At 41.6% G+C, this 22,463-nt stretch overlaps 3 protein-coding genes across 7 annotated transcripts; 1 reads left to right on the top strand and 2 right to left on the bottom strand.

Annotated features, from left to right (window-relative positions):
• The first annotated feature begins 214 nt into the window (after nt 1-214).
• Nucleotides 215-6,609, top strand: mogat3b (monoacylglycerol O-acyltransferase 3b). Of its 5 annotated transcripts, none has more exons than XM_019864035.1 (9): nt 215-378; nt 1,063-1,204; nt 3,265-3,374; nt 3,460-3,567; nt 4,878-4,948; nt 5,060-5,264; nt 5,344-5,518; nt 5,614-5,798; nt 5,872-6,609. In XM_019864035.1, exons 2-9 carry the CDS (start codon nt 1,200-1,202, stop codon nt 6,024-6,026), a joined length of 1,014 nt encoding a protein of 337 aa, XP_019719594.1. In that variant the 5' UTR covers nt 215-378; nt 1,063-1,199; the 3' UTR covers nt 6,027-6,609. The 5 variants fall into 5 exon arrangements, with proteins under 5 accessions (XP_019719594.1, XP_019719595.1, XP_019719597.1 ...); XM_019864036.1 differs by having other exon boundaries at nt 216-378; nt 3,277-3,374; XM_019864038.1 differs by lacking the exon at nt 3,265-3,374 and having other exon boundaries at nt 218-378.
• Nucleotides 6,610-7,090: 481 nt separating this feature from the next.
• srrt (serrate RNA effector molecule homolog (Arabidopsis)) lies at nt 7,091-14,824 on the bottom strand. Its single transcript, XM_019864033.1, has 20 exons — nt 14,717-14,824; nt 14,143-14,261; nt 13,831-13,959; nt 13,608-13,751; nt 13,145-13,333; nt 11,648-11,817; nt 11,379-11,557; nt 11,071-11,178; nt 10,826-10,976; nt 10,586-10,734; nt 10,436-10,497; nt 10,013-10,091; nt 9,696-9,887; nt 9,441-9,608; nt 9,214-9,367; nt 8,497-8,690; nt 7,806-7,962; nt 7,573-7,662; nt 7,397-7,496; nt 7,091-7,315 (listed from the first exon to the last, which is right to left on the bottom strand). The coding sequence occupies exons 2-20, from the start codon at nt 14,259-14,261 to the stop codon at nt 7,240-7,242; spliced, it is 2,610 nt and encodes an 869-aa protein (XP_019719592.1). The 5' UTR covers nt 14,717-14,824; the 3' UTR covers nt 7,091-7,239.
• Nucleotides 14,825-15,744: 920 nt separating this feature from the next.
• rnf167 (ring finger protein 167) lies at nt 15,745-20,360 on the bottom strand. Its single transcript, XM_019864040.1, has 10 exons — nt 19,967-20,360; nt 19,327-19,449; nt 19,101-19,178; nt 18,623-18,760; nt 18,455-18,542; nt 18,264-18,354; nt 18,031-18,136; nt 17,803-17,896; nt 17,653-17,733; nt 15,745-17,427 (listed from the first exon to the last, which is right to left on the bottom strand). The coding sequence occupies exons 2-10, from the start codon at nt 19,426-19,428 to the stop codon at nt 16,997-16,999; spliced, it is 1,209 nt and encodes a 402-aa protein (XP_019719599.1). The 5' UTR covers nt 19,429-19,449; nt 19,967-20,360; the 3' UTR covers nt 15,745-16,996.
• Between the last annotated feature and the right edge of the window lie 2,103 nt (nt 20,361-22,463).

Here is a 22,463-nt window from a genome sequence, read left to right as displayed (position 1 = left end):
ATGGGCCCAGGAGATGACCAGATAAGAGGAAATCAACGGGAGTCGACCCTTCTGTATTTCTCAAGATATGCTGAATTGACGTATTAAAAGTGATTTGACGTATAAAAAGTGATTATCAGGCTCATGCACATGCTGAGGATGTGATGAAAATTTCAATATAATGTACTTTGGAGGGAAAGTCAGGGTGGGGTCAGCTTGTTGACACCCCAAACTTCCCATTAGTGGTCTCACCTTCATGTAACTCAGGGACCTCAAGAAGCAGATGAAAAGAGAGGGCATAGGGAGCGTCTGTTTTAGGACAGCTGAGAGAATTGTGAGCAGCCTCCTTTCTACACCCTCACAACCAAAAACAGAGAGACGTCTCTTCTCTTCCTTTTTGTAAGTGTATATTTGTCATATCGAATTATAAACCTGACACTTTTGTAAGCCAAAACTTAAAAAAAAACCTCTCACAAACCTGTTGTACTATAGAGAAGTAGACATTTTTTTTTTTTAAATCGGCGTCAAAAATCGCTGATTAAATTTGCTGTTGACCAGTTATTCAGCGATGTATTCATACATCGATGCGAACTGTAGTTGCAGTGTTTTAGAACTGCATCGCACTTCCTAAATGAGGCAACTAGTGTCAACTCAAAATCTTTGCAAAGTCCGGTTTGTGCAAGTGTCCCTAATGTTGTGGCCAACACATCAGTAACTTGTTGTGTACCACAAAGACCATTGGACCATCTACGCCAAACTCAAAGTCCAGTACAGGATCAAACTAAAGCAAGAGCGCAATAGAGCGGACATCTCTGCATGCATACGAGTATACATTGCCAGGCCACAACATTAGGTACGCCTGGCCCAATCAAAATTCTGAACTATGATTCTGTCACTGTGACTTATGAACTACACTCAGAGCGCAGATGGTAATACTTACTTCCCTACAAGCCACTGCAACACATTTCCATCCTTGTTGCTTGATATTTTGTCTTTTAACTCCAGGCTAGTAAACAGCGAAAGAATCAAAACTCGATCAGGAAAAGGGATGATCGTTGAAAATATCCATTATTTTGTTGGCAGATGGCAAACGCTGCACCCAAGGCTCCTGTGAAATGTGACGTTCAAAGCTCCTTCACGCCTACCATCCGCCCGCACAGGTGTTCAGACGGCAACAAAAGTATCAGCAGGATTAATAACTTGATGATGACTGCATTTCAATGAGGTGAGGCCACTCGCTGCTCTCTCGGATGGAGCTTTACGGCGTGTATTTGACGACAACAAAAGAAAAGACCATTTTATCTGTCTTCATTCTAATCCAGACTGAGTGCTGATATCAATGTGGAAATGAAGGAAATTCAGCATGATTTTATTTTGTTGTGATTGTTTTTTTTCTTATTCTTAAATGGTCACTAACAATGCGGAGGGGGGTGTTGTTGCATGTGACTCACAATTTTTTTTTTTTGCCCATACAGCTGTGTATCATGGTGTGTAAGAGTTGAGGACAAAGAGGGCTGTCCATGGTCCTGAAATTGGGGTCCCAAATTTGGAAGCTTATTCAAAAAAGAAGCCATGTAAACATTTTTTTTTTTTTAACAACAAGAATATACAATGCGGCACCCACTCATCTAAACATGGCACTTTGATTAAAATTGCATTTGTGGAAGATGAATTAGGCAGAAAAAGCCACCCATTTTATTCTTCTCATCGGGCGGCCAATTTGCCCACTTACTGTCGACTGAAAATATCATCACAGTTTCTCAGGTCAGGTAACGACCAATCATGACTTTTTGAGTTTGGTCATGTGATGTTCACAAGCCGAGCCGTGATTGGCTGTTACCTGAGCAACTGTGATGTCATTTTCAATCCAAAGAAAGTGGTAAAAAGGCCGCCCGCTAAAATGGGTGTCTTTTTCTGCTTAATTAATATTCCACAAACGCAATATGAACCAGAATGCCGTGTTTAGACTAGCGGGGCCATAACTTGACTTTCCTTTTAAACTTTACAACATTGCTACATCATAGGAAATATGTTGTTTCTCCATGTAAAGCGCAAACATGAACCCCATGACAATCACAATGTCCCAGCAGTGCAGCGTTTTACAATTAAAGTGTTTGTATTTTGGACGCCTTGCAGGAAGGAAGTGCTACTTTTGACATTTAAAGTCAGTTCAACTGAGCCCGGGCCTAAAGCAAGAGAAATACTGTTTCTGTAGTGCTCAAAGACAAACTGTTCTGGTAACAGTGGGAGTACTTGTAAGGTGGAGAGGGGGAGGAGGGGCGCATCAAGATAAAAGACTGACTCTTTTGTAACCTTTGCCGTAATGTTGTCTGCACTGCTTTGAAGTTAGATAATGACCACTGAATGCAGAATGTAGGGATTTAGTGATTCACAAGACATGGCAGATGTGGACCAAACAACAACATACAATTGGAAAGCATTGCAGGTTTTTATCTGGTGTGCCGATTGCTGGCGTGACAAAGTATCGGGGGGGAGTGGATTTGTTATCAGGAGCTTTTCCACGATTCGGTCAAAGTGCACAGCGCATGGTGTGATTTTGGCCGCACTGCTTCATGAACATCCTTTCAAAAAGACGACGAAAGCAGTTAGCAGGTAAAGTTGTTTGTTGACTTTCTTGATTGTGGGCACGTACTTGAGATTCCATGGGAGCTATTTGGATTCATGTGCTTTCTGCGTTTACGATTGCTGTATAAGTTCGGAAGGCTCTTTGTCGCTTTTGCCCGTGAGCTTATTCAGCAGGAAGTCAGTTGATGCGCCTTTGGTCTTCTTTAAAATACCATAGAGAGCGCTTATTAATGCCTATGCAGTCATGTCTCATAAGCTTCTTTTCCCTTAAATGAATAGCAATTCCGTTTGTTTTTTTTTTAGGTCACACACAGTGTGATCTACCATGTGTACTCTTATTAATGAACGCCCATCTGATGGCCTGAAGCCTGCTGAAATGTGCATGTTTTAAAAGAACTTTCGAGTCAATTTTTAAGCTCATTGGCTCATTTCTTTTGTCACACAGTACTTTTGTTATTCTAAGTCGTTTCTTATCTAGAAAAAAAGGTGAATAGTAATGCACTTTTTTTTAATGGATGTATTACTTTTCCCTAATTGCAGTTGACAAATTAGCTAATTACATTTCTCAGTATATTGTTCATAATCTGTTGTTTTTATGAATAAATAGTTTGGTCCACACTTCCTGTCACATTCACGTTTGAAAGTTACATAAAAACAAGTTCTTCAAATTGAAAGCTTTTCATGTGGTGAACTTTAAAGAGGCGCTAACAGCCCACAGGTTGTCAACATGTCGACGCCCAAAACTCGAAATAAGGACTTTATAGAGGCCTTGAGTGTTCTGCAATGGGTACTGACCTTTCTCTTCTTGGGTATGTCGCCTTCATTTGCACATTTTGGCCCTTGTTAGTGCACACTGGCATGGCTTATAAAAACTCAGCTTGCATCCGTCTTCAGGGGTGACTTGCATCATCTTGATGGTGGGTCTGATGTTTACACCACTGTGGCTGCTTCCCACTCTATACTTCATATGGCTTGTGATTGACTGGCAGACGCCTGAGAAAGGTAAATGGAAATAACTGAGGTGTTTGGGAATATGTTTCTTATTCAATATAAACAGCCCCTTTTTACACCAGTTTCACCAGTTGTATTGGTGAGCATACTAGCCTAAATTACACGCTAGAATAAACTGACGTGACATTCCGCATGGGCAAACGAATAAGCGCGCTAGTACTTTCCACAAATGGTATTTGGCATTTACACACAAGAATAAATGTTACGTGATACAAGCAAGCTAAGCTGAAACATAGTTTTAGTTTCACTTTTGATGTGCACAGGGTGCATCCAAGGGATGTCAACAAAACAGGACATCTGAAACGCAGACGAGAAAAGAATATCAATGAATTAAAGCTAAACCCAAAAGCAACGTTCCATCGGATGACAGCAAAGTAACGTAGTTATTTCTTTGACCTGAAAACAGCGAACAACAGAGGACAGGTTGGCCAAAAACGCCGTCAATAATGCTCATTTGTCACCGCCAAAACCTGGTTCACGCTGGAAAACCTATGTTTTTTTGTTTTTTTTTCCACAACTGTTTACCATTTCTCAATTAATTCAAACTAGATGTGCTTATTAGAAGTGGGTGACTTATTTTATCAGTCAGAAGAATTGGTGGTTCTGTTATACTGGCCTCCGCAATTTAAAAAAAAAAAAAAAAAAAATCAATGCAATCATAGAAATTAGAGCAAAAATGACATCTTGGTATAGCCATAAAATTAAAGCACGTGTTGTAGAATTGCTCTGATGTCATCAGCTAACACCACTCACAGCCAAGAGAGGTCACAGTGACGAATTCAGACCGAGCCAATGAGTTGTTTTAACATAAAACGTGTTCAAATGTGCAGGTCTTTTGAAATAAATGTCCAGTAATACCACTCGCTCATATTTATTGCATGTTTCAAAAGAGCTAGTCATTTGCATGCTATCTGGGGATGTATTACGCAATGTATTAACCCACATTGTAAGCCTATTTTTGTTTTCTGGCAACGGTACATCTCACCATTCAGATGGAATTTCTGATTTGTAGTTTCAAGTATACAACTCCAGGATCAAGTTATGATCTCCAGAAATAAAATCATACAAAACATTCCACACAACAAGAGAGGCCGGGTAGAGACTTGACTGAATGGTCGCCTGTCAATTGTAGCACACATACAGACAAATAACCAATCCCACTCATATTTACATCGATGGACAATTTTGAGTGCGAGGACTTTAAAATGTATCAGGTTGTTCGGTTTATTTATAATTTATCCAAAGAGCAACTTTAAAATTCTACTATTTTATTTAACCCAAAAAAAACATTGTCGTATCAGGTGGCAGGAGAAATCCATCTGTGAGGAGGTGGAAAGTTTGGGAACACTACAGAAACTATTTTCCTATCAAGGTGAATCCCCCTTTAATATGTTTTTTTTTTTTTAATGCACATTTTACCTTCCATCCACTTCAAAAACTTTGAGGAAGTTCACTGAAACCTTGGGTTCATTGTCTTATTTAGCTGGTGAAGACGGCCGAGCTGAATCCAAACAAAAACTACATCCTCGGCTGTCACCCGCACGGCATAATGAGCATCGGAGCCTTTGGCTGCTTCAACATCGAGTGCTGCGGCTTCTCAGAGGCTTTCCCAGGGATGTACGTCTCCCTAGCCATATTGGCCGGACTCTTTAAGATCCCACTCTTTCGGGATTACATCATGGCTGCAGGTACTTAACGTCCAGATTGTGTCAATAGCTCCATATATAAAAACTGAATGATGTTTATAATCTTACTTTGTTTGAATAGGCCTGTGTCCCGTCAGCAAGGCAAGCCTCGGCCACCTTCTGTCCAAGAGTGGCACAGGAAATGCGGTGGTGATTGTGATAGGGGGCGCTGCAGAGTCTCTGGCCTCCCATCCTGGAGTACAGACAGTTCTTGTGAAGCAGAGAAAAGGCTTTGTCAGACTAGCGCTTGAATATGGGTGAGGGGAAAAAAAAATACAACACTGGTCAAGCTGGTGCTCACCTGCTAGTTGATTTTTAACATGACAATAACATATGCTTCCACTTTCCTCAGGGCTGACTTGGTGCCCGTTTACTCCTTCGGGGAAACGGAGCTCTTTCAGCAGGTCACATTCGCAGAAGGTTCACTGGGTCGAAGGTTTCAGGACCTGTTCAAAAAGATCATGGGGTTCGCCCCCTGTCTGTTCATTGGTGAGCGCTGGGCATTGCTGCCTTCCAGGACTCCCATCACCACAGTAGGCAAGTGCTCCTTTCCAAAAAAGTGGAACTCATGTGCAACACGGTTAATTCTTAACCTTGCCGTCGTTTCCAGTGGGAAGTCCCATCCCCGTACCCCAGCGCATCACACCCACCGAGGAGGAGGTCGACTACTATCATAAACTCTACATGGACGCCCTGTCGAGTTTATTTCATGAGCACAAGGTCAGCTGTGGACTATCGGAGAGTCACAAGCTTTGTTTGATTTAGATGTTTTAACTTCCTCGTGACCCTCTCCAATGGACTACACCACGTGAGTGTGTTTGAAATGAAACAATGATAATCCCTTCAACAGTACTGCTGAAAAATGTGAGAATTGAACATGAACATGTCAGGCGGGGCCAAAATGTAAGTCAGTGTCATTTTAAACATGGGGCAACAAGGAGTCGAACTTAAATGTTGGCTGAATGACGTCGATACATTAACTGTGTTTATAAAGGTGTGTGATTTGAAGACAATGATGTCTTTCTTTCTTGTAACAAGTTTATATGGCTAATAAGTATTCAATTGAAGAATAATACAGGTTACAATCGCTGTTTTTTTTGTTTTGTTTTTAATGAAGGCCTACAAGGAGTGTGTGACACAACCAAGTGCAATCCATTTCACTATAAACATTTCTCATGACTGGAACAGAAGACACGGCTGTAGTTCACATTTTACCCAGTAGAGGGCATCCGTTCACCACCACTACAGCTGTTTGTGAGTGTCAGGGTGTTCGCCAATCAGATCGACTGGATATGAAAACATCTTGACAATACAACACAGTATCTTATTAAAAAGAAGCGTTCCAACATATCATGCTTTGACTCACTCAAAGATTGAATGATTCGTTGTTGGCTTTTGATCTTTGTAGCGCCCAGCTTCATACCAGTCAACCTCGGCTAATACCTGCCCTTATAAATGATTACGATTCCCCTTACAAAAGCAACAAAAACCCGTACAACGGCTTACCGCGCATGCGCACATCATGCTTTATCAATCCGGCCGTACGCAGCGATGAAAAAAAATATACGATGGAGGATTACTTTTGCTGGTTTGCAGTGACAATAGTAGCGATCGACGACGGCATTGTCGTTAGCTACCAGCAGGTGAGACGATCTGGATTTGAGCCAAAATGGTCTTTGTGAGATCAGTACACAATTGTTTTGTTTTTGTTTTTTACCGTATAAAAGTTGTAATACGCCGTACATGGTTTGAAATGATAAAAAAAACGAATAAAATATGGGGAAAACGTACAAGTTGACAGGTATGCAGCTTGAGGCCTTGAATGCAGGTAAATGTTCGGGGATGAGAGCTTTATTGAGGAACAAGTGTACATCTAAGGTTCGTTATACTTTGCAAAATCATTACAAGATGAAACTCGTAACAAAGACACTACAGTTCATGGGGGCAATGAATGAGGACTAAGGGTCAAGGGAACCTTCTAAAAGAAATCCATATCATCCGGTGCGTCCAGGTCCCGGTATTCAATGATGTTTCGTGGATCGCCCCGCGACATTCTGAAATCAAAAGGAAAGGGGGTGGAGCCCACAAATGATTATGAATACACAAGTCCATAGGCTTCAGAGTAGTGATTTTACCTGATGTTGCGAGGTTTGCCCAGATATCCGCCTTGTCCACGGAAGTTGTCGTAGTTTCCTCGCCCCCCGCCAAAATTGTTGGGGGGATAAGGGGGTACCCCTGCAATTAGGGATGGAATTAGGCGTAACTAACTACAAATAAGAAAGATTACTAGTCAGGCAATTCAAGAACATACCACCGTAACCCATAAGAGGAGGGCGGTTCTGCGCAAAGCCCATTGGACCCTGGGGAGCTTGAGGAGAAAACGGCATCGGAGAAAGCAATCCTGTCGTAGAAAAAAAGAAAAAGGACAATGGGGAAAAAAATGATCTCATACTGTTGGAAGATTGTCAGGTGATCCTTTCATTCAGTCCCCCTTTATGAACAATATTGTAATCGGAAGTGATCAGTCAAATGCTGACAGCCCACCTTGGCCCGGAGCTGGTAGCGGAGGAAGTTTCATCTCCGGCAGAGACGGCCTCTTGGCATCCATCAGGAAATTGTTGAAAAACACCACCTCCTTTTTCACCTCTTCAATTTTATTCCCATGTTTGTTCAGGATGTGTTTTCTCACAAACTCTGGACCCTGAACCAGTCAAACATGAATGAGAACTGGAATTACTGTATGCACGAAATCAGAGGCGGGCCAATTTTCATGCACCAGGGCTATATTTAATTTTTGAAAACAAGACAGACGGGCCAGGTCACTCGTAGATGTGATTATTAGGTTATTCTTTGTGTTTGATACTCGTCAACGGATGAAACAGCTCCTTGTTTACTTTCAAACTTAGCTTGTTGTGTGTGACATCACTCTAGCATTAGTGGCTAGCCAGCTAGCTGCTCAGCAAACAAGGCAGGGAGAGCCGTCGGATGAAAGACGTAAATGACTCTGTCCACTTTGATGCTGACAGCCTGACACAGTTGCCTTCCCTGCTGATCACCTTTTACCAAACCAGGCTTACTCAAGTGGTTTGTTTAGCTGTCAAACTAGCCATTGGAGTTGTTCTTTTGGACCAAAATATGGGGAGAAATGGTGTAAAAAGATTGAGAGCCACTGCACAAAATGATGCACCTGACATCCATGATCACTCTGAAGAAGAGGTTGGAACACAAACGTTACCTTAAACTTTTTCCCGCTAAGAGGGCAGAGCCACTTGTCCTTTCCAAGCTCCTGCGTGTTGGCAGAAATAAACTTCTCCACCTCCTCAGCGGGGTCTTTGCGACCCATCTTTGCCGCCTCTTCCTCAGACAGGTTTTCTTTTGTACTGTACAAAGCACTCAGCTTCTCCTCCAACATTTTCTGCCATTGTTGCACTATTGGAGAGACGGTTAAGATTGTCTAATTACACACCGTTTGAACGAAGGAAATCTTATTGTAGGCACAGAGTATTTTGCTTTTCTTTCATTAGTATACATAAACACAGAAGCCGGCATATAAAGACTATGGCCTTATTTTAATTCCACAAAAAGCATGCACACTAACACACAGAGCACAATTAAGAGTATAGTATTGATGTTGGTACTAAGTTATAGCTTCATTGACTATTTACCACCCCACAAAAAGTCCAATTTCAAGGTAATATATATTTTGCACGTGTTTAAATTTCAGTGCTGGAACAAAACAGGATGTGGCCATGTACTAATCAAAACACACAAACATTGTGGACGCAGTAAACAAAGCACGATAAATGCTATGGCTCCCACTGGGGTAAAATTCGATAAAAGGGTTAGGGAGTTAATGCCTTCAAGCACATAAACCGAGAGGGAGATTAATGCCTGCATGAAAGCAACTGTTGTCTTCCCAACATACTCGTGGTACGCCACACAAGGCACTGACCTTCTCCATGTGATATGCGGTTCGGAGGAACGGGCCCACGGACGTGGATCATGCCGCAGCGGTTCGGCATTTCGTCCTCACTCGGGTATTCGCAGGCATTGTAGTAATCAATGGAATGCACAATGCGCAGATAAAGAATCAGATGGTCCAAAACCTGAGCAAGGAAGAAACAAATTAGAAAGCATGAACTCAATAAATGAGGTAAGTCCGAAGTCTTGCAAGCAAACCTTGGCAAGTTTCTCATCCTTTTCCACAGTCATTTCTGTCGAGTGGCCCTCCTTGACACTCTCTTCTTGATCCATCCCACCAGAGGAGCCCAGGAGCTCCTCCTCCTCAGCGCTCACTTCCTCTATCAGGTAATCGGTAATATTCTTCAAGATGGGATTTTGCGTCTTCTGAATTGACAAGCGCAATTTACAAGTGTTACTAAGGCAATCTATATCGCTAAATACTGATGGGTGAACAACAACACTGTGAAATACTTCTGTGCTTTGGCCCTCTTCCTGGGGCGGGTTGCACCACAGATCTCCTTTCTCGTCCAGGGAGTGAATGAGTTTGGCAGCCATTTTGATGTCGTTGCGAAGCACCTGCTTGTGCTGAGTGATGCCGTTCACATTGCGCACCCTCCGTGCAAGGTCCCTGTTCACACTGGGGGCCAACTCGCAGTCACGCGGCTGTGAAAGGGCACAGTTGAGATGGTTAACAGTCCAATAGGCATCTCACAAGAACGCACAATGTCGACTGAGGTCTGGTTCGCAGTGCAGCGACTGGAATTGCCAAGAGCATTCAAGTCACTTACACGAATGTTCTGAAGATTCCAGCAGACCTCTTTGATGTTGACGCTGCGGTCAAACGTCACCCAGCAGCGTCTGTAAAACCTGCAAAAGCATTCAGTTTAGTTTGAAATTTTTGCTCCGTGCTGTTAGCCACCATTTAAAAACCACGGTCATCCAAGCACTTGTAACCATTTAATTAACTGCAAACAGTCAAACACAAATACAAAATGAAAACACTTGCAAGGACTGTGGAGTAGATGCTCACACTGTTGTGGTAAAAAAACTTAACTGACTGACTCCAACACAAGTTCAGACTCCCAACAGTCAATAATAATCAGATTTCTAAACTTATAAGTCAAGGTACCGCTGTATGGGAACACTAAGAAACCATAATATTCAAATAAACATTTTAAAGAAAGCCAAAGTTTGCTTTTACACAAACTAACCTGCGCTCTGGATGGGGATCAGCCAAGCAGACGCGCAGGAAGCCAGGGTAGCGGCGACACAGCTACAAAAAAAAAAGTCTTTAGAGTATGCTGAAAGGAAACGTACAGTCAGTGAAGAGTAATGAGTGCTGCTTCAATAGATCAACTGACAGCTACAATCTCAGCCTTGGAAATGGTGGGGGCGATGCTCCTCATGAAGAGCGAGCAAGTCTTGTGAAGAGGCCGTGGTCTAGGAGTGTCATCTTTAACCTTTTTCTCCACTTTCTCCTGCTCTTCAGCATTCTGCTTCGGTTTTCCCTCTAAACCGTTACATAACAGTCCACAGATTCTTGTGTGAGTGAGTGTGTGGCCCAGCTCTTAAAATGCTTCTCACAAGATTGGATTTCTCACCTCCACCGTCCTCCTCCTTGTCCTCCACCTCTTCTTTCTTTACCGACTTTTCAGAGCAAACAGAGTTTGAGTCAGATTCCGAGTCAGAGTCGCTTTCAGAAGCACTGGCTTCGTCGTCGCTGTCACCGCTGCGCTTCCTCTTTCTCCTCGGCTGGGTAAATCATAGGATGATAGTGATAGAACATGTGACCGCCACCTGGGATATTTCTGTTTAGTGCTAAAAAACTGGCAAAGGTGACACAAACCTTCTTGGGTCCAGGTATTATTTCTTTGCCTGCTTCTTTCGCTGCCTCCATTTTGACAACATCGCCTCCTGCGGCCATCCTCTCAGCGGACATTGAATCGCTCTCATCCTTTGAGATGGTTGGACATGGTCAACATGATGCATGGATGACCATGACATTGCAATAATCATTCATTCTTCTTGTGCCCGAGCATTTTTCTATATGTGCCATTCTGAAATGTTGACTTTTCTTTTTTTTTGATTAAAAATCAACACATATTGACGAATTCAGTCACTAGCTCACTCAGATACTACGAAAACCAATCATACTTTCTCATTCTTGTCTTTTGTCACTGACGGTTTGCCGTCTCCATCCACGTTCTTGTGATGGTCGCTCTTGGGGGGTTCAGCTCCACCAGAAGCCGATTTCTCCCTTTCTTCCTCCTCCTCAGAAGGCAATTCCAAGATGCGGAGATCGTGGTCTGTCCCTCCTTCCATCTTTATCACAGCTGTAAGCAGGGGAGAGGTGGAATTGTGCAGGTCCTAACACAGAATTGTCATCCTGCAACAACACTGATGGCGTGAAACAGAATTCTCACCCGCATCCAGGACCTTGATGATTGCTGGTGTCTGTTCAATGTCCAAAGAGAGGTTATTGAGCCAGCCATTCTCCATCAGAAACATAAAGACATTCAGGCGGTTGTTCAGTGCTCTCAATGCCTCCGACTTGAGCCGACTGGCCTCTTCTGGGTGGTATTTGGACCTGAACCTGTGTCCAGAGTTGGGGGTCCACAAAACAGCAGGGGAAGGAATGGCGAGGGGCGAGATGTACGGGATGCAGAAGTTAGAAAGCACAGAATTACACCCAAGTCAGTATGGTACAATTGCAAATAATCATTCCTGATATTCATTTGATATTGTGCTGGAAATTTTGAAAATGCAAAATCAAATCAGTGGATCAATCAAATATACAAGATTATTTAATACAGTGTTCTTTTAAGTCTTACATGGTTTGTTGGTAAACATTAGAAAAGTTGGGAGATCAACTGATCACAATAGAAGAAAATTACAGCACAAACACACACACACACAAAAAAAAAAACATTTACATATTGAAGTATTCATTGAGTGAACTACAGTTACCTTGTGTTCTGCCACTTTATTAACAAAATAAATACAGAGAGGTCTCTTCTGTAAGAATGGGCTCCACTTCACCCCATTGGTGTTTCTGTATACACGTATTGAGTTTAGGGATTCGATTTGGTCCAAATAGAAAAAGAAAACGGTGGAGGAAAAACCCGAAAACAAGAAAACTCAGAGCGCGGGAGACAAGTTGACCTATCTATCTAAAAGCCCTGGTACTGTGTGTCTAAGAGCAACTGCATTGTGCGCAGTGCATGCCCTTGCTGTCTAAGTCGGATTCTTGCAGACTTCCACTTTTCCTTGAGAAAGACGCGCCGTGGTTGTGGGGGACGAAGGGAGGAAAATGGTTATGTCAAAACAGAAATAAATTACATGAGGCCTGTGAAACAAATACAATAAGCATTAACAGGAAAGCTGAAAAATAATTTAAATCTTGAAAATCAACCCAAGTGTTTTAAACAATGATTTGTTGTGACTTCGTTGTAAAAGTAAATGTGTAGCTTGTTCGGGAAGGGATGCTTAATTGGTGTTACTGGAAAGGAATTTGTCAGGTTTTACTGAGACCTGTGTGACTCTTTCCAAACATGCAGTATGCAGAGCACCAACTGCAACTCGATGTGGAATTTGGGTTGATTTTCACACAAGTCAAAAGTAAAATTGTGGGCCTGTTCCTACAGCGTGGGTGCAACAAAAAAATCAAGTTAATCCAGAAGAAATTAGACGACTGAATTATTAAGCGCTTAATATGCATCAGCGACACATTACATAATTAACTTTATAGCATATGCACCCACTACAGGATCAGGCCAGCACACTATTCTAAACAAATCCTATCTACGAATTGTGATCATGATTAGCATACTTATGGAGATTCTACCAACGGAATATATTAATAACAAGGCTACTAAGAATGATAATTAAGGCAATGAAAGACAAGAGAATTCAGACCGTACCACTCTTCATCTTTATGAGCCAAAAAGAAGTCCTGCATCTGTTGCCGGCGGTAGTCAAGCTTGTACTCATTGTAGCGCTTGACAGCTTCAGTCTCATCAACGGAATCATCCAGGGAAATCAGGAACTCCTTAAAACTCTTCATGATTGGTGGGGGCGGACCAAAATCCATTTCATGGATGTTCCCGAGCCTGACGAAACATGAGAGGTTCCTTTCAGCGGCTCAATGAACAGAACAGCAAATCTCATAGTTCTTGTCTTTTCAGTATTTCCCGAACATAAGATTTGCTTACATTTCTTTCTGTAATTCAGAATAACAATAGCACAAGGTGCACACAAACCAAGCTTCCCCCCTGACCCCATGTTTCATTTGAGGATCTAAAATCTGAAAGCACCTCAGCCCACACCAGACAAATGAGGACCAAATATCTCAAAGGTCCTTTCAGTATCATTCAAGTCTCTCACCTAGCCTGAATGGGAATACCGTGATGAGGCTGCATGAGGTGTATGTCCGGGTGCCCCCATTGCTGCGGGGGACCGTAACTGGGTCCCCCTCCTCCATAGCCCATGTCGTACCCGCCACGGTAGGGATCGCCACCATGGTCATCCCTGGCAGGTTAGAGTAATTAAGGACAAAATAAAGAACATCAAATGTAAATGGTGAGGAATGGGGCTCAGCTAAACTCACCAGTCCCTTCTCATGCGCTTCTGTTGGGGACTCATGTCGTGCCTTGGAGGGGTGAACCTCTCCCTGCGACCTCTGTCGTAATCCCGGTACTCCCCACGGCTTCTCCGTTCCCTGCCCCTGTCCCACTCTCTGGCAAATGGAAGCCAACAAAGATGGTAAATGGCACATGGGCGTTATTAAGGGGTCAAATAAACAAACTTAAAATCATGGATGTGAGAAGAATGAAACAAATTATAATTCTGGAGTCCGGGTCCAAATGTGACTAGAGTAACAGTTAACAATTTTGAGTGAGTCTACACATACTTGATTTACCTGTCATTCCACTCATCTCTATGTCTATCCTCTCTCTCTCTGGAACGGTCGTAGTCACTCCTTTCCCGTCTGAATTTGTCCCTTCTTCTTCGATCATACTCGTCGTCACTGTCTCCCATCTCCAGTAAAAAAACACAAATCACACGAATGTGAACGTGTGGGTCGTCTAGAGGGTATTTATTCGATGTGTGCATTGTGGACAAGGACAGATACATCATTGAGAAAGACGTCGCAGTTGACCCTGCTAAATTAGCATGCTATGCTAACACACAGCCCTTTGTAGTTAGCAGCGGATTCATTTCCTGTCAGAATTCTAGTAAGTTACAGTTACTTGAGATAACTTGAAGTAACACGACATAGACGGCAATCAATTTTTTGCTCAAGTCTGGCTGAAAACGAGAACCGCATACTTTTTTTAATTTCACCGTAGCGATGGTAAACGTTAGCGAGACTGATATCGTGCATGAGCTCTAACCTAATTCGACATTAGCCAGAAACCAAACAAACGTTTCGTTTGGAGAAGAACATGATTGAAAATACACGAGGAGATGTTGGTGGAAATAAAAATTAATACCTCTGTAAATGTAATACAGTACTATCTGGTAAGCTTGCTTGTCTTCGGTGTCTTCGTGCTGCCGGTGGTCTTTTTTTAATCAGCAGTTTTTCTTCATTAAAAAGAAACAAGGAAAGGTTCACATTACCGCCACCTCCTGCCTGGAGTGTAAACTGACATCCGGTAATACACGACACATTTTGGCGACATTTTGACGAACATTGTTTCCTCGGACTGCTGGAATCAAAACAATATTAAGAGCAGTTGGTGCTGCAATTAAAGGTGCAAAAGTAGCTGCAGTAAAGTGAAAAGACGAGGGTTCAAAAGAAATCTGCTCAGTGATAAACCCGAATAAGAATTCGAAACTCAAGAAGAAAACCTTTATTCCTTTGAAAACGTTTTTATTTGAATATCATAATTGTAGTCTATTGTATGTGTATACAAACAAACAATTTATCCGGTAAAAATAACATAACAATGTGAATCTGCATGTCTCAACATGATGAAGATGTTTCTGCCCATTTTCCCTTTAGCGCATGTCCATCCATCCATTCTCTACCATTTATCCGAGGTCATGTCGTGGGGGTAATAGTTTTAGCTGGTAAGCCCAGACTTCCCTCTCCCCAGTCACTTTTTCCAGCTCTTCCCGAGTGATCCCAAGGTATTCCCAGGCCAGCCAGGAGACATACTGTAGTCTCTCCAGCGTGTCCTGGGTCAGCCCTGGGGCCTCCTGCCAGTGGGACATGCCTGCAGCACCTCACCAGGGAGGCATCTTTTTGAAAATGTATATTATGTTGTGTGAATAAATGGATTGTTGTGAAAATATGCCCGAATAAATGCCATGGAAAATAATTAAGCTGTGTTATGGCTTGATGAAGGTGCATCAATTAATCGATGACTATTTGATGATCAAATTAGTTGACAATACCTTCGGAATTTCAGTCTCTCAACAGGAAATATTTTCATATTTCTGTAGTTCTAGTTTTAGTAATTGTTACTTGCAGTTCTATGGCTGAATAAAACAAAAATGCCAATAATCACAGTGGAAATTGTATACATTTTCAATTTAATCTTTCATTAATCAGACATTAAATTGCTGCTTCCCATTGATCGTGACGTCCCCAACATCATCATCACATTTTCATCATACACTGTACTTATATGTGATATTTTAAATGTATTGAAGTCTGACAAATAGATTCTAAAAGAAAAAATGTGGGATTTGGAGAATCAGCTGTTAAAATTAACATGTTAAAAAGAAAGTGGATATATGACTGATTATAGAGGCAAAAAAGAATGTTACACTTACATTGAGTTGGAGGTGGTTAAGCTGTAGTACATGACATTTAAATGATCAAACAAATATTCAAACATCTCAGTCAATCAAATGGCAAAATCTGAATTTCACGTTTCATGACAGTGGAGCAAACTAACAATTTACACTTCCACAAAATCAAGCATCAAAAAGAAATTAAATAGAAACACCCCCTTAAAACATGTGACTACGCTGTAGTGTATTTACACGAAGAAGCGAACCAGTCTCAAAGGGTTAAAAAATAGTTTTTACGCTTAAGTTTTAAAGTAAAAAAACAGCCAACAGCCCACCCAGAAAATTGTACGGAAACATGAAACTAAATGTTTTGTGTGTGCAAATTATGACTATCGCTACCCATTACTCACACTAAAGGAAGCGATGGACCTCTTTTCATGGGGAGGGGGAAGGGTGGGTTACAAAGAAAATACACTTTAGACAAAAACTAGGAGTGTGACCCTTTAGTTACCGAACATAAAACGCATGTACATGAAGGCCAAATTAAGGCAATGTGGTTGAGCTATGCTAACGCCACAAACTTAAAATAGTTCCTCAATTAGAGTTTCCTCCCACATTGGAATTACAAAAACAGTATGTGGTGGGACGAAGAAACTGCATACGCTTAAAAAGTGGCTGCACCCAAGGAAAAATGTTGTCATGCGAGTTACCATTACAGCATTATCCGTCGTGACGCACAAGGGCGATCGCAGTTTTCTTTGGAAGTGAGCAGCTTCGCTTTTCCTCTTACGAGCAAGTATGCAAAAAAAAAAAAGTTACAATGTACTTGATAATGGTCCAAAAAATAAGTTTGAACATAGGCACACTGCAGAAACACTCATCAGAATAATTTTGTGTGATGGGAAGACTGACCAGTGTGTGGTTAAAAGGGGGGAAAAAAGTACTTTTTAGTAGTGTGCTAAACAACAAGAACAGCAAAGGTTGTGACAGAAAGGCCCTTTTCATGTTACGTCATGTCAACGTTGTAGCCATCAGATGTGCACTGCGCCCCGACCAATCAGCTGAGCAGTGTCATCGTCAACATGGTGCTCCTCATCAACTGTGTCATTGCTTTCTGAGTCTGTGTCCTCCTGTGGGGAATAGTAGCCTTCGTAATCCAGGACGGGGGAGTCGTCGCGAGCCGGCGAGGCGATGCACTGAGCGGTGGTGACCGTTGTGCTGGTGGTGGCGGAATAAACCCCCGGACTCCCAGAAGGAGAAGCCTGATTTGATGCGCGGAGCAGAGGGGTGCGCTCTGAGTCGGCCTCGCCCTCCGTTCCTTCTTCTTCTCCTCGGCCTCCACTTTCCTCCTCGGATTCGGACTCGGAGTGCTCAGGGTTGCTGCGAGTGACTCGCTGTTTGCACACGGGGCACGTCTTCTTGGTCTGGGTCAGCCACGGGTCCACACACTTGCAGTGGTAGGCTGAAGGGAAATATTTCAGTCAACAACTAAATTCCACTGATCCAACGCTTCATTGACCAGAGATGAGGATTAAACCCAAAATGTTTTATTTAGCATATAAAATAGGATCATTCAAGGTAAATTTAAACATGTGTCAATCACTGAATCGCTGTATATCCAGTCTATAAAATCAATCAGTGAAATACACGCTAAGGTACATATCATAAAAACATCAATTATATTTACCATGCGAACATGGTAAAACTCGCAGTTTGTCTCCTTCTTCATACTCTTCTAAGCATATGGCACACACATCATAGTCATCGCCTGGAATAAGAAGGAAAATATATTTGAACGTATTAAAACATCTAAAAACATTTCTGTTTTTTTTTTAACCTTTAGTGAACTTGTGAGTAGGAATCCGCTTCAGTTGTTCCTTGGACAAGCGGTTTTTCCTCAGCCTTTTTCTGTGCTGTGTACAGCGTATAACCTGAAGAAAAGACAAACATTTTACAAATTGCTGCGCAAAGGCAACCAGAAATGGTTTGCGTTCAGTTAATTACAGTCGAAAAGCTACCCTTGAAAATTCATGAAGTCACGTGGACTGCTTGTGACGATACTCACCAAGATAATAAACATCACAATGATGATCATGGCAACCACTCCGGTGAAGGGAATAAGGTAGTAAGAGAGTGGGAAAGCAAACTCTGGCTTGAGAATCACATAGGCTCTGCAATTTATAGAAATAAGAAATTCAAATCAACCGTGAGAAACTTTGCAGGCATTAATTTGTCGCCATTTTGGATATGTGACCCTTGCAACTATAAAGCTGCGGTGCGAATTTTTGCAATCAGTACCCTGGTTCTGGAATGATGAAATTTTTGAGAACTTGGGATGCATAGTAACTAGTAAACACAGAGGGGATGTCAATCTCCTCTGCGATAGTATCTAGAAGCACACACACACACACACAAAAAAAAAAAAACAATGACTTAGAAGTAATAAACTTATTTCATATGATTAGCCAAGGAATCCAATAGCTACTTACCATTGCTGAAGTTCATATTGAGCAAAGAATCGGAGTACATGTTGTGAACGATTGCAGCACTGTAGCCAGCTTGCTGCGCATGCAGGACCTTTAAAAAGTTCCTGTCACATTAATTCAACTTGGCGCCACAAACAATCACATGCCTGTGAAACCAGAACCATGACTGACCTTTCGATCAAAATTGCAATCATAGCGTCTGATGAGAGCGATGAATTTGGTGATGTTGGCGTCATAAAACGGTGGCAGTGGAGGAGGAGGGTCGATTGTTGCACAGCCATTGAGAGGACGGGACACTACTAAGACTCCCTTTGAGATTGAGGAAAACATTCGGTTAAACTGGTGTTTCCCAGATGTTATTGAAGCAAAGTACAGACAATTTTACTTTTGAAAACCTCACAGCACACCGCCAAACAAATACTGTGCATACTCAGGTTAATTTTGTACCTTTTACAAAGTATTTAATTGTCCTGCCTAGCACTCTTTGTAGCTGGCATAAATTAATATTTTTCAGACCAATTAAGTGAAAATTGATTATTTCCTGCAGGACACCTGATCATCTCTAAAGGCACATTAATGTGCAACGCCACAGTGGTTGAGAAACTGACTGCTGTATTACACATATACATTGTTCCCTACATTTCCTCACCATGATTCCTTCCTTCGGAAGTGGCGATCCAAACAATGCAGGGAGATCCTCAAACAGCATGGTCATATTTCTATAATGCTGCCAAAACATAAAACACACAAACAAGATTACATGCAGGTACTTTGGATGAATTATATGTAGGCAATCAATCATGTATGTGTGTGTGTGTGTGTGTGTGTGTGTGTGTGTGTGTGTGTGTGCGCTGATGCAGAAGAGCATTACTTACGGAATAGATATATGCATGTGTGGGCGAGGGCGCTATGCAGCAGAAAGTGATGGAAAGGAGAGTTAAACGCACTCCTGTCCACCACTCACCTTGCGGAATCATCTTTGGATGGCTGTAGTTGCACTAAAATGAGGAGTAACAAAACATGTTGGTGATTAAGTAAGTCCAAGTAAAAGGCACAATTGATCATGGTTGAATCTGAAGATCATCCCACAGTTTGGTTGTAAGCTTGTATTAAAATACTCGCGCAACTACATTCAGACGCATGAACAAATCTGCAAAAATTACACCGGGTTATTACTTAAAATGGAAAATTAGGATCCAACAGACGAAGAAAAGACAACGTGTTTTAGCTGTGCATTTTTCATTCATTGTCAGACAACTATAAATACTTTTTTTGGAGGGTGGGTGAGACAATCGTGGGTACAGTACTGAGATACACGCTTGAAACGACTTGACGTAATTGCGTGTAGCTGCCAACAGGAAATGCAGTGCTCCCCACAAATGCACTCTTTCAATATTGAACTCGCCAGCTTGAAGATTCAGCAACGGAACTTAAAAAAAATTAATCTGTCAGACATTTGCACAATTCATGCCAAACACGGAAAGTGACTAGCATTGTGGCTAATTAGCTACTTACCTCGATAACTTGTTAATCGCGGCACCTTCAAGATGGGTCCCAGATTTACCGTTTGTTTTCTCACATGGCACTTTGTAAAATCAGCAGTTACTTGACAATCTAGCAGCCGAAGTCTTGTCTGTGTACGCGAAAACGATTGCCAAGATGGATTAGCGCTAGCTGATGCGCAACTTGTTTTGGTAAACGTTAGATAACAGTTAAATCCTCTCCGCGACAGAGTACTCGATGTCTAAAATACAGCACTTGCGCACGTAAGAGCATACGGTTGAGAGAATATAGAAGGACGATTTGTTCATCTGTCGTAAAAACGACAAGATTGCAACGGTTGTCTGAAGGTGTGTTCCCTTGCTAGTAGCTTACTTGGTTTGTTTGTTATTGCAGGCCCACTTCTGCCTTGGCTCTTCTTTGTGTTATCATAAATTGACTCATGCAAGCAACATGCACCACAGCGCTGACTTGCGGATCTATGTGGAAACAGCAATTGTGGTCCTGGTTTAAACTTTTTTTTCTGTTTAATTACAGTATATTAAACCTCAGCGTTGGGAGGGTTACTTTGTACAGTTACAGTACTAGTTGTTATATCTAAGTGACATAATACAAGTACCATATTATTAAAGTCATGTAACTTGATTACCTTTAATTACTTTTGGATACTCCAATACTAAATATGCTAATGAAGACAAAAATATCGCTTTATTTGACATTTTGGTCCTATGAATATGTAATAATATGTATGGTTTGAAAACCGGAGCACCTAAAATCAAAATTTTAAATCTCAGGGCAGTGGCAATCAATATTCATATGGTGCCGCAGGAGTCGGGATGAATGGATGGATGGCTAAGTGTAACATTTGCTGTGTTGTATGAGGTAAAACATATATATATGTTCACTCCAGAGACAAATATTACAAGCTTTTTTTCTGGTAATCCACAAGAACACAATTCAATCAAGCAGTGATATTCAATGTCGTATTTTACTCCAGTTTTAGCCATGTTAATACACAACAAAAAGCTTCAGCAATTTAATATGAAGATCATAATTTCCCATAAATTTCAAAATGTTACAGATCGGCAAATAATGATGATCCACACAGTAATGTCTTTGTTACATTTTTGGGGATGCTTGATGTTCTCTTCATGGATTGCTTGACTCTCATTCCACCCGACCGTGCTCATAGAAAATGAGACACGCAGCATCTAGAATTGGAAAATAATAACATTCGACCTTTCATTCATAAATACAGGCCCCACATTCTATGTGATTGTGAAGTGCATCACTCACAGGAAGCCTTTTCCGCAACCCAGAGGTCCAAAGAATAGCTCTGTTGGAAGGCAAACTTTCCGACAAATTCCTTTCAAGCTGGGGCATGACCATGGAAAGGAGGCTGCCTCATTATCAACAACTGAAATCAAACAGGTTTTGAATATTTAAGACAAAATCAAAAATTGACGGTTTATGAGTTCCAAAAGCAATCAAATAAGATGCGAGCACTTACCATTGAGGAGTAAAACAACCAAGAGGGTCCAAATCACCACACGATGACAAGACATTGTTGTTTCGTCTTTCTGTCGCTTCGAAATGAGGATTTGTCAGGATTCGGTCGTATTTTGGTCTAAAGGGAGGAACAACAGTAATAAGAAGCAGCAAACGGGCCATTGGAGTGAATGCTCGGTAGCCTATCCCTGGACAACATACTTTTCTTAATCTAATTTAAAGAAACAAGAGAACCACAGCCAACTTGTGACTAAATGTCATGAGACAAACATTAACAATGTGGCATGCATATTTATTTTCGCAGATTTTAAAACGGGATGTCCAGTCCTCACCTTATTTTAACCGTGCAAAAAGTCTGGCCTTTTTGCATTTGGTGTTTTTGGTCAAGGAATCTATTCGCAAACAACATACACATGGTAGGCTTAGTTCAATTTGACATCCACTCAATGTAAAGTTCAATGCCACAGATGTCCTTGAAATAGACTGCATTGCTCATGGTTAATAGTGTACAATACACATGTAAAAAATATCAAATATTATTATTTTTGTTTTCCATTTATTTTCAAGCATGTTCTTTTATCCCCAAAAAGTGAAGAAATGAGGAAAAGATGACTTCTTTGAAGATGTCAAACATTGCAGTTTGTCGATAATTGGCTGTCCTCGGGGGGCCCACCCAAGCTGTAGTATCACAAAGAAGTAAAAGCTATTAAGGATCAGTTATTTTTCTTGGTTCAAAGATCACTGGCCTTTGGAAACATTTTCATCAATGTTACATCAGTCTTCTCCAAAGGGAGGCCAACTTTGTTTTCAACCCATCAATCATCTGTATTCTCCAGGCACTGTCCAACACTCTGGAGGCTAATTGCCTCCACAAGGCTTAAAAACAAAGCGGACAAAGGGGCTCTAATGAGCATGTTTAAAGTGTATCATGTGTTCAGGAAACAACATGGGAATCTAACACAGTATCATGGTAATGAAAGGTTCAGATTTGATTAAATGTTTG

This window comes from Hippocampus comes, unplaced genomic scaffold (genome assembly GCF_001891065.2).
Source record: "Hippocampus comes isolate QL1 unplaced genomic scaffold, H_comes_QL1_v1.1 scaffold57, whole genome shotgun sequence".
Lineage (NCBI taxonomy): Eukaryota > Metazoa > Chordata > Actinopteri > Syngnathiformes > Syngnathidae > Hippocampus > Hippocampus comes.
This window is presented reverse-complemented; position numbering and strand designations above follow the sequence as displayed.

Excerpts from the sequence above, each read along its gene's own strand:
- mogat3b (XM_019864034.1), top strand. The coding sequence starts at position 2,378 with ATGGCAGATGTGGACCAAACAACAACATACAATTGGAAAGCATTGCAG. Across the intron at positions 3,568-4,877 it reads CTGGCAGACGCCTGAGAAAG|GTGGCAGGAGAAATCCATCT; the intron begins GTAAATGGAAAT and ends TTGTCGTATCAG. Across the intron at positions 4,949-5,059 it reads GAAACTATTTTCCTATCAAG|CTGGTGAAGACGGCCGAGCT; the intron begins GTGAATCCCCCT and ends TGTCTTATTTAG.
- srrt (XM_019864033.1), bottom strand. The coding sequence starts at position 14,261 with ATGGGAGACAGTGACGACGAGTATGATCGAAGAAGAAGGGACAAATTC. Across the intron at positions 10,092-10,435 it reads GATCCCCATCCAGAGCGCAG|GTTTTACAGACGCTGCTGGG; the intron begins GTTAGTTTGTGT and ends ATGCTTTTGCAG. Across the intron at positions 8,691-9,213 it reads CCGCATATCACATGGAGAAG|TGCAACAATGGCAGAAAATG; the intron begins GTCAGTGCCTTG and ends TCTCTCCAATAG.
- rnf167 (XM_019864040.1), bottom strand. The coding sequence starts at position 19,428 with ATGATTCCGCAAGGTGAGTGGTGGACAGGAGTGCGTTTAACTCTCCTT. Across the intron at positions 18,137-18,263 it reads TTCATCATTCCAGAACCAGG|AGCCTATGTGATTCTCAAGC; the intron begins GTACTGATTGCA and ends TATAAATTGCAG. Across the intron at positions 17,428-17,652 it reads AGTTTTACCATGTTCGCATG|CCTACCACTGCAAGTGTGTG; the intron begins GTAAATATAATT and ends ATTTCCCTTCAG.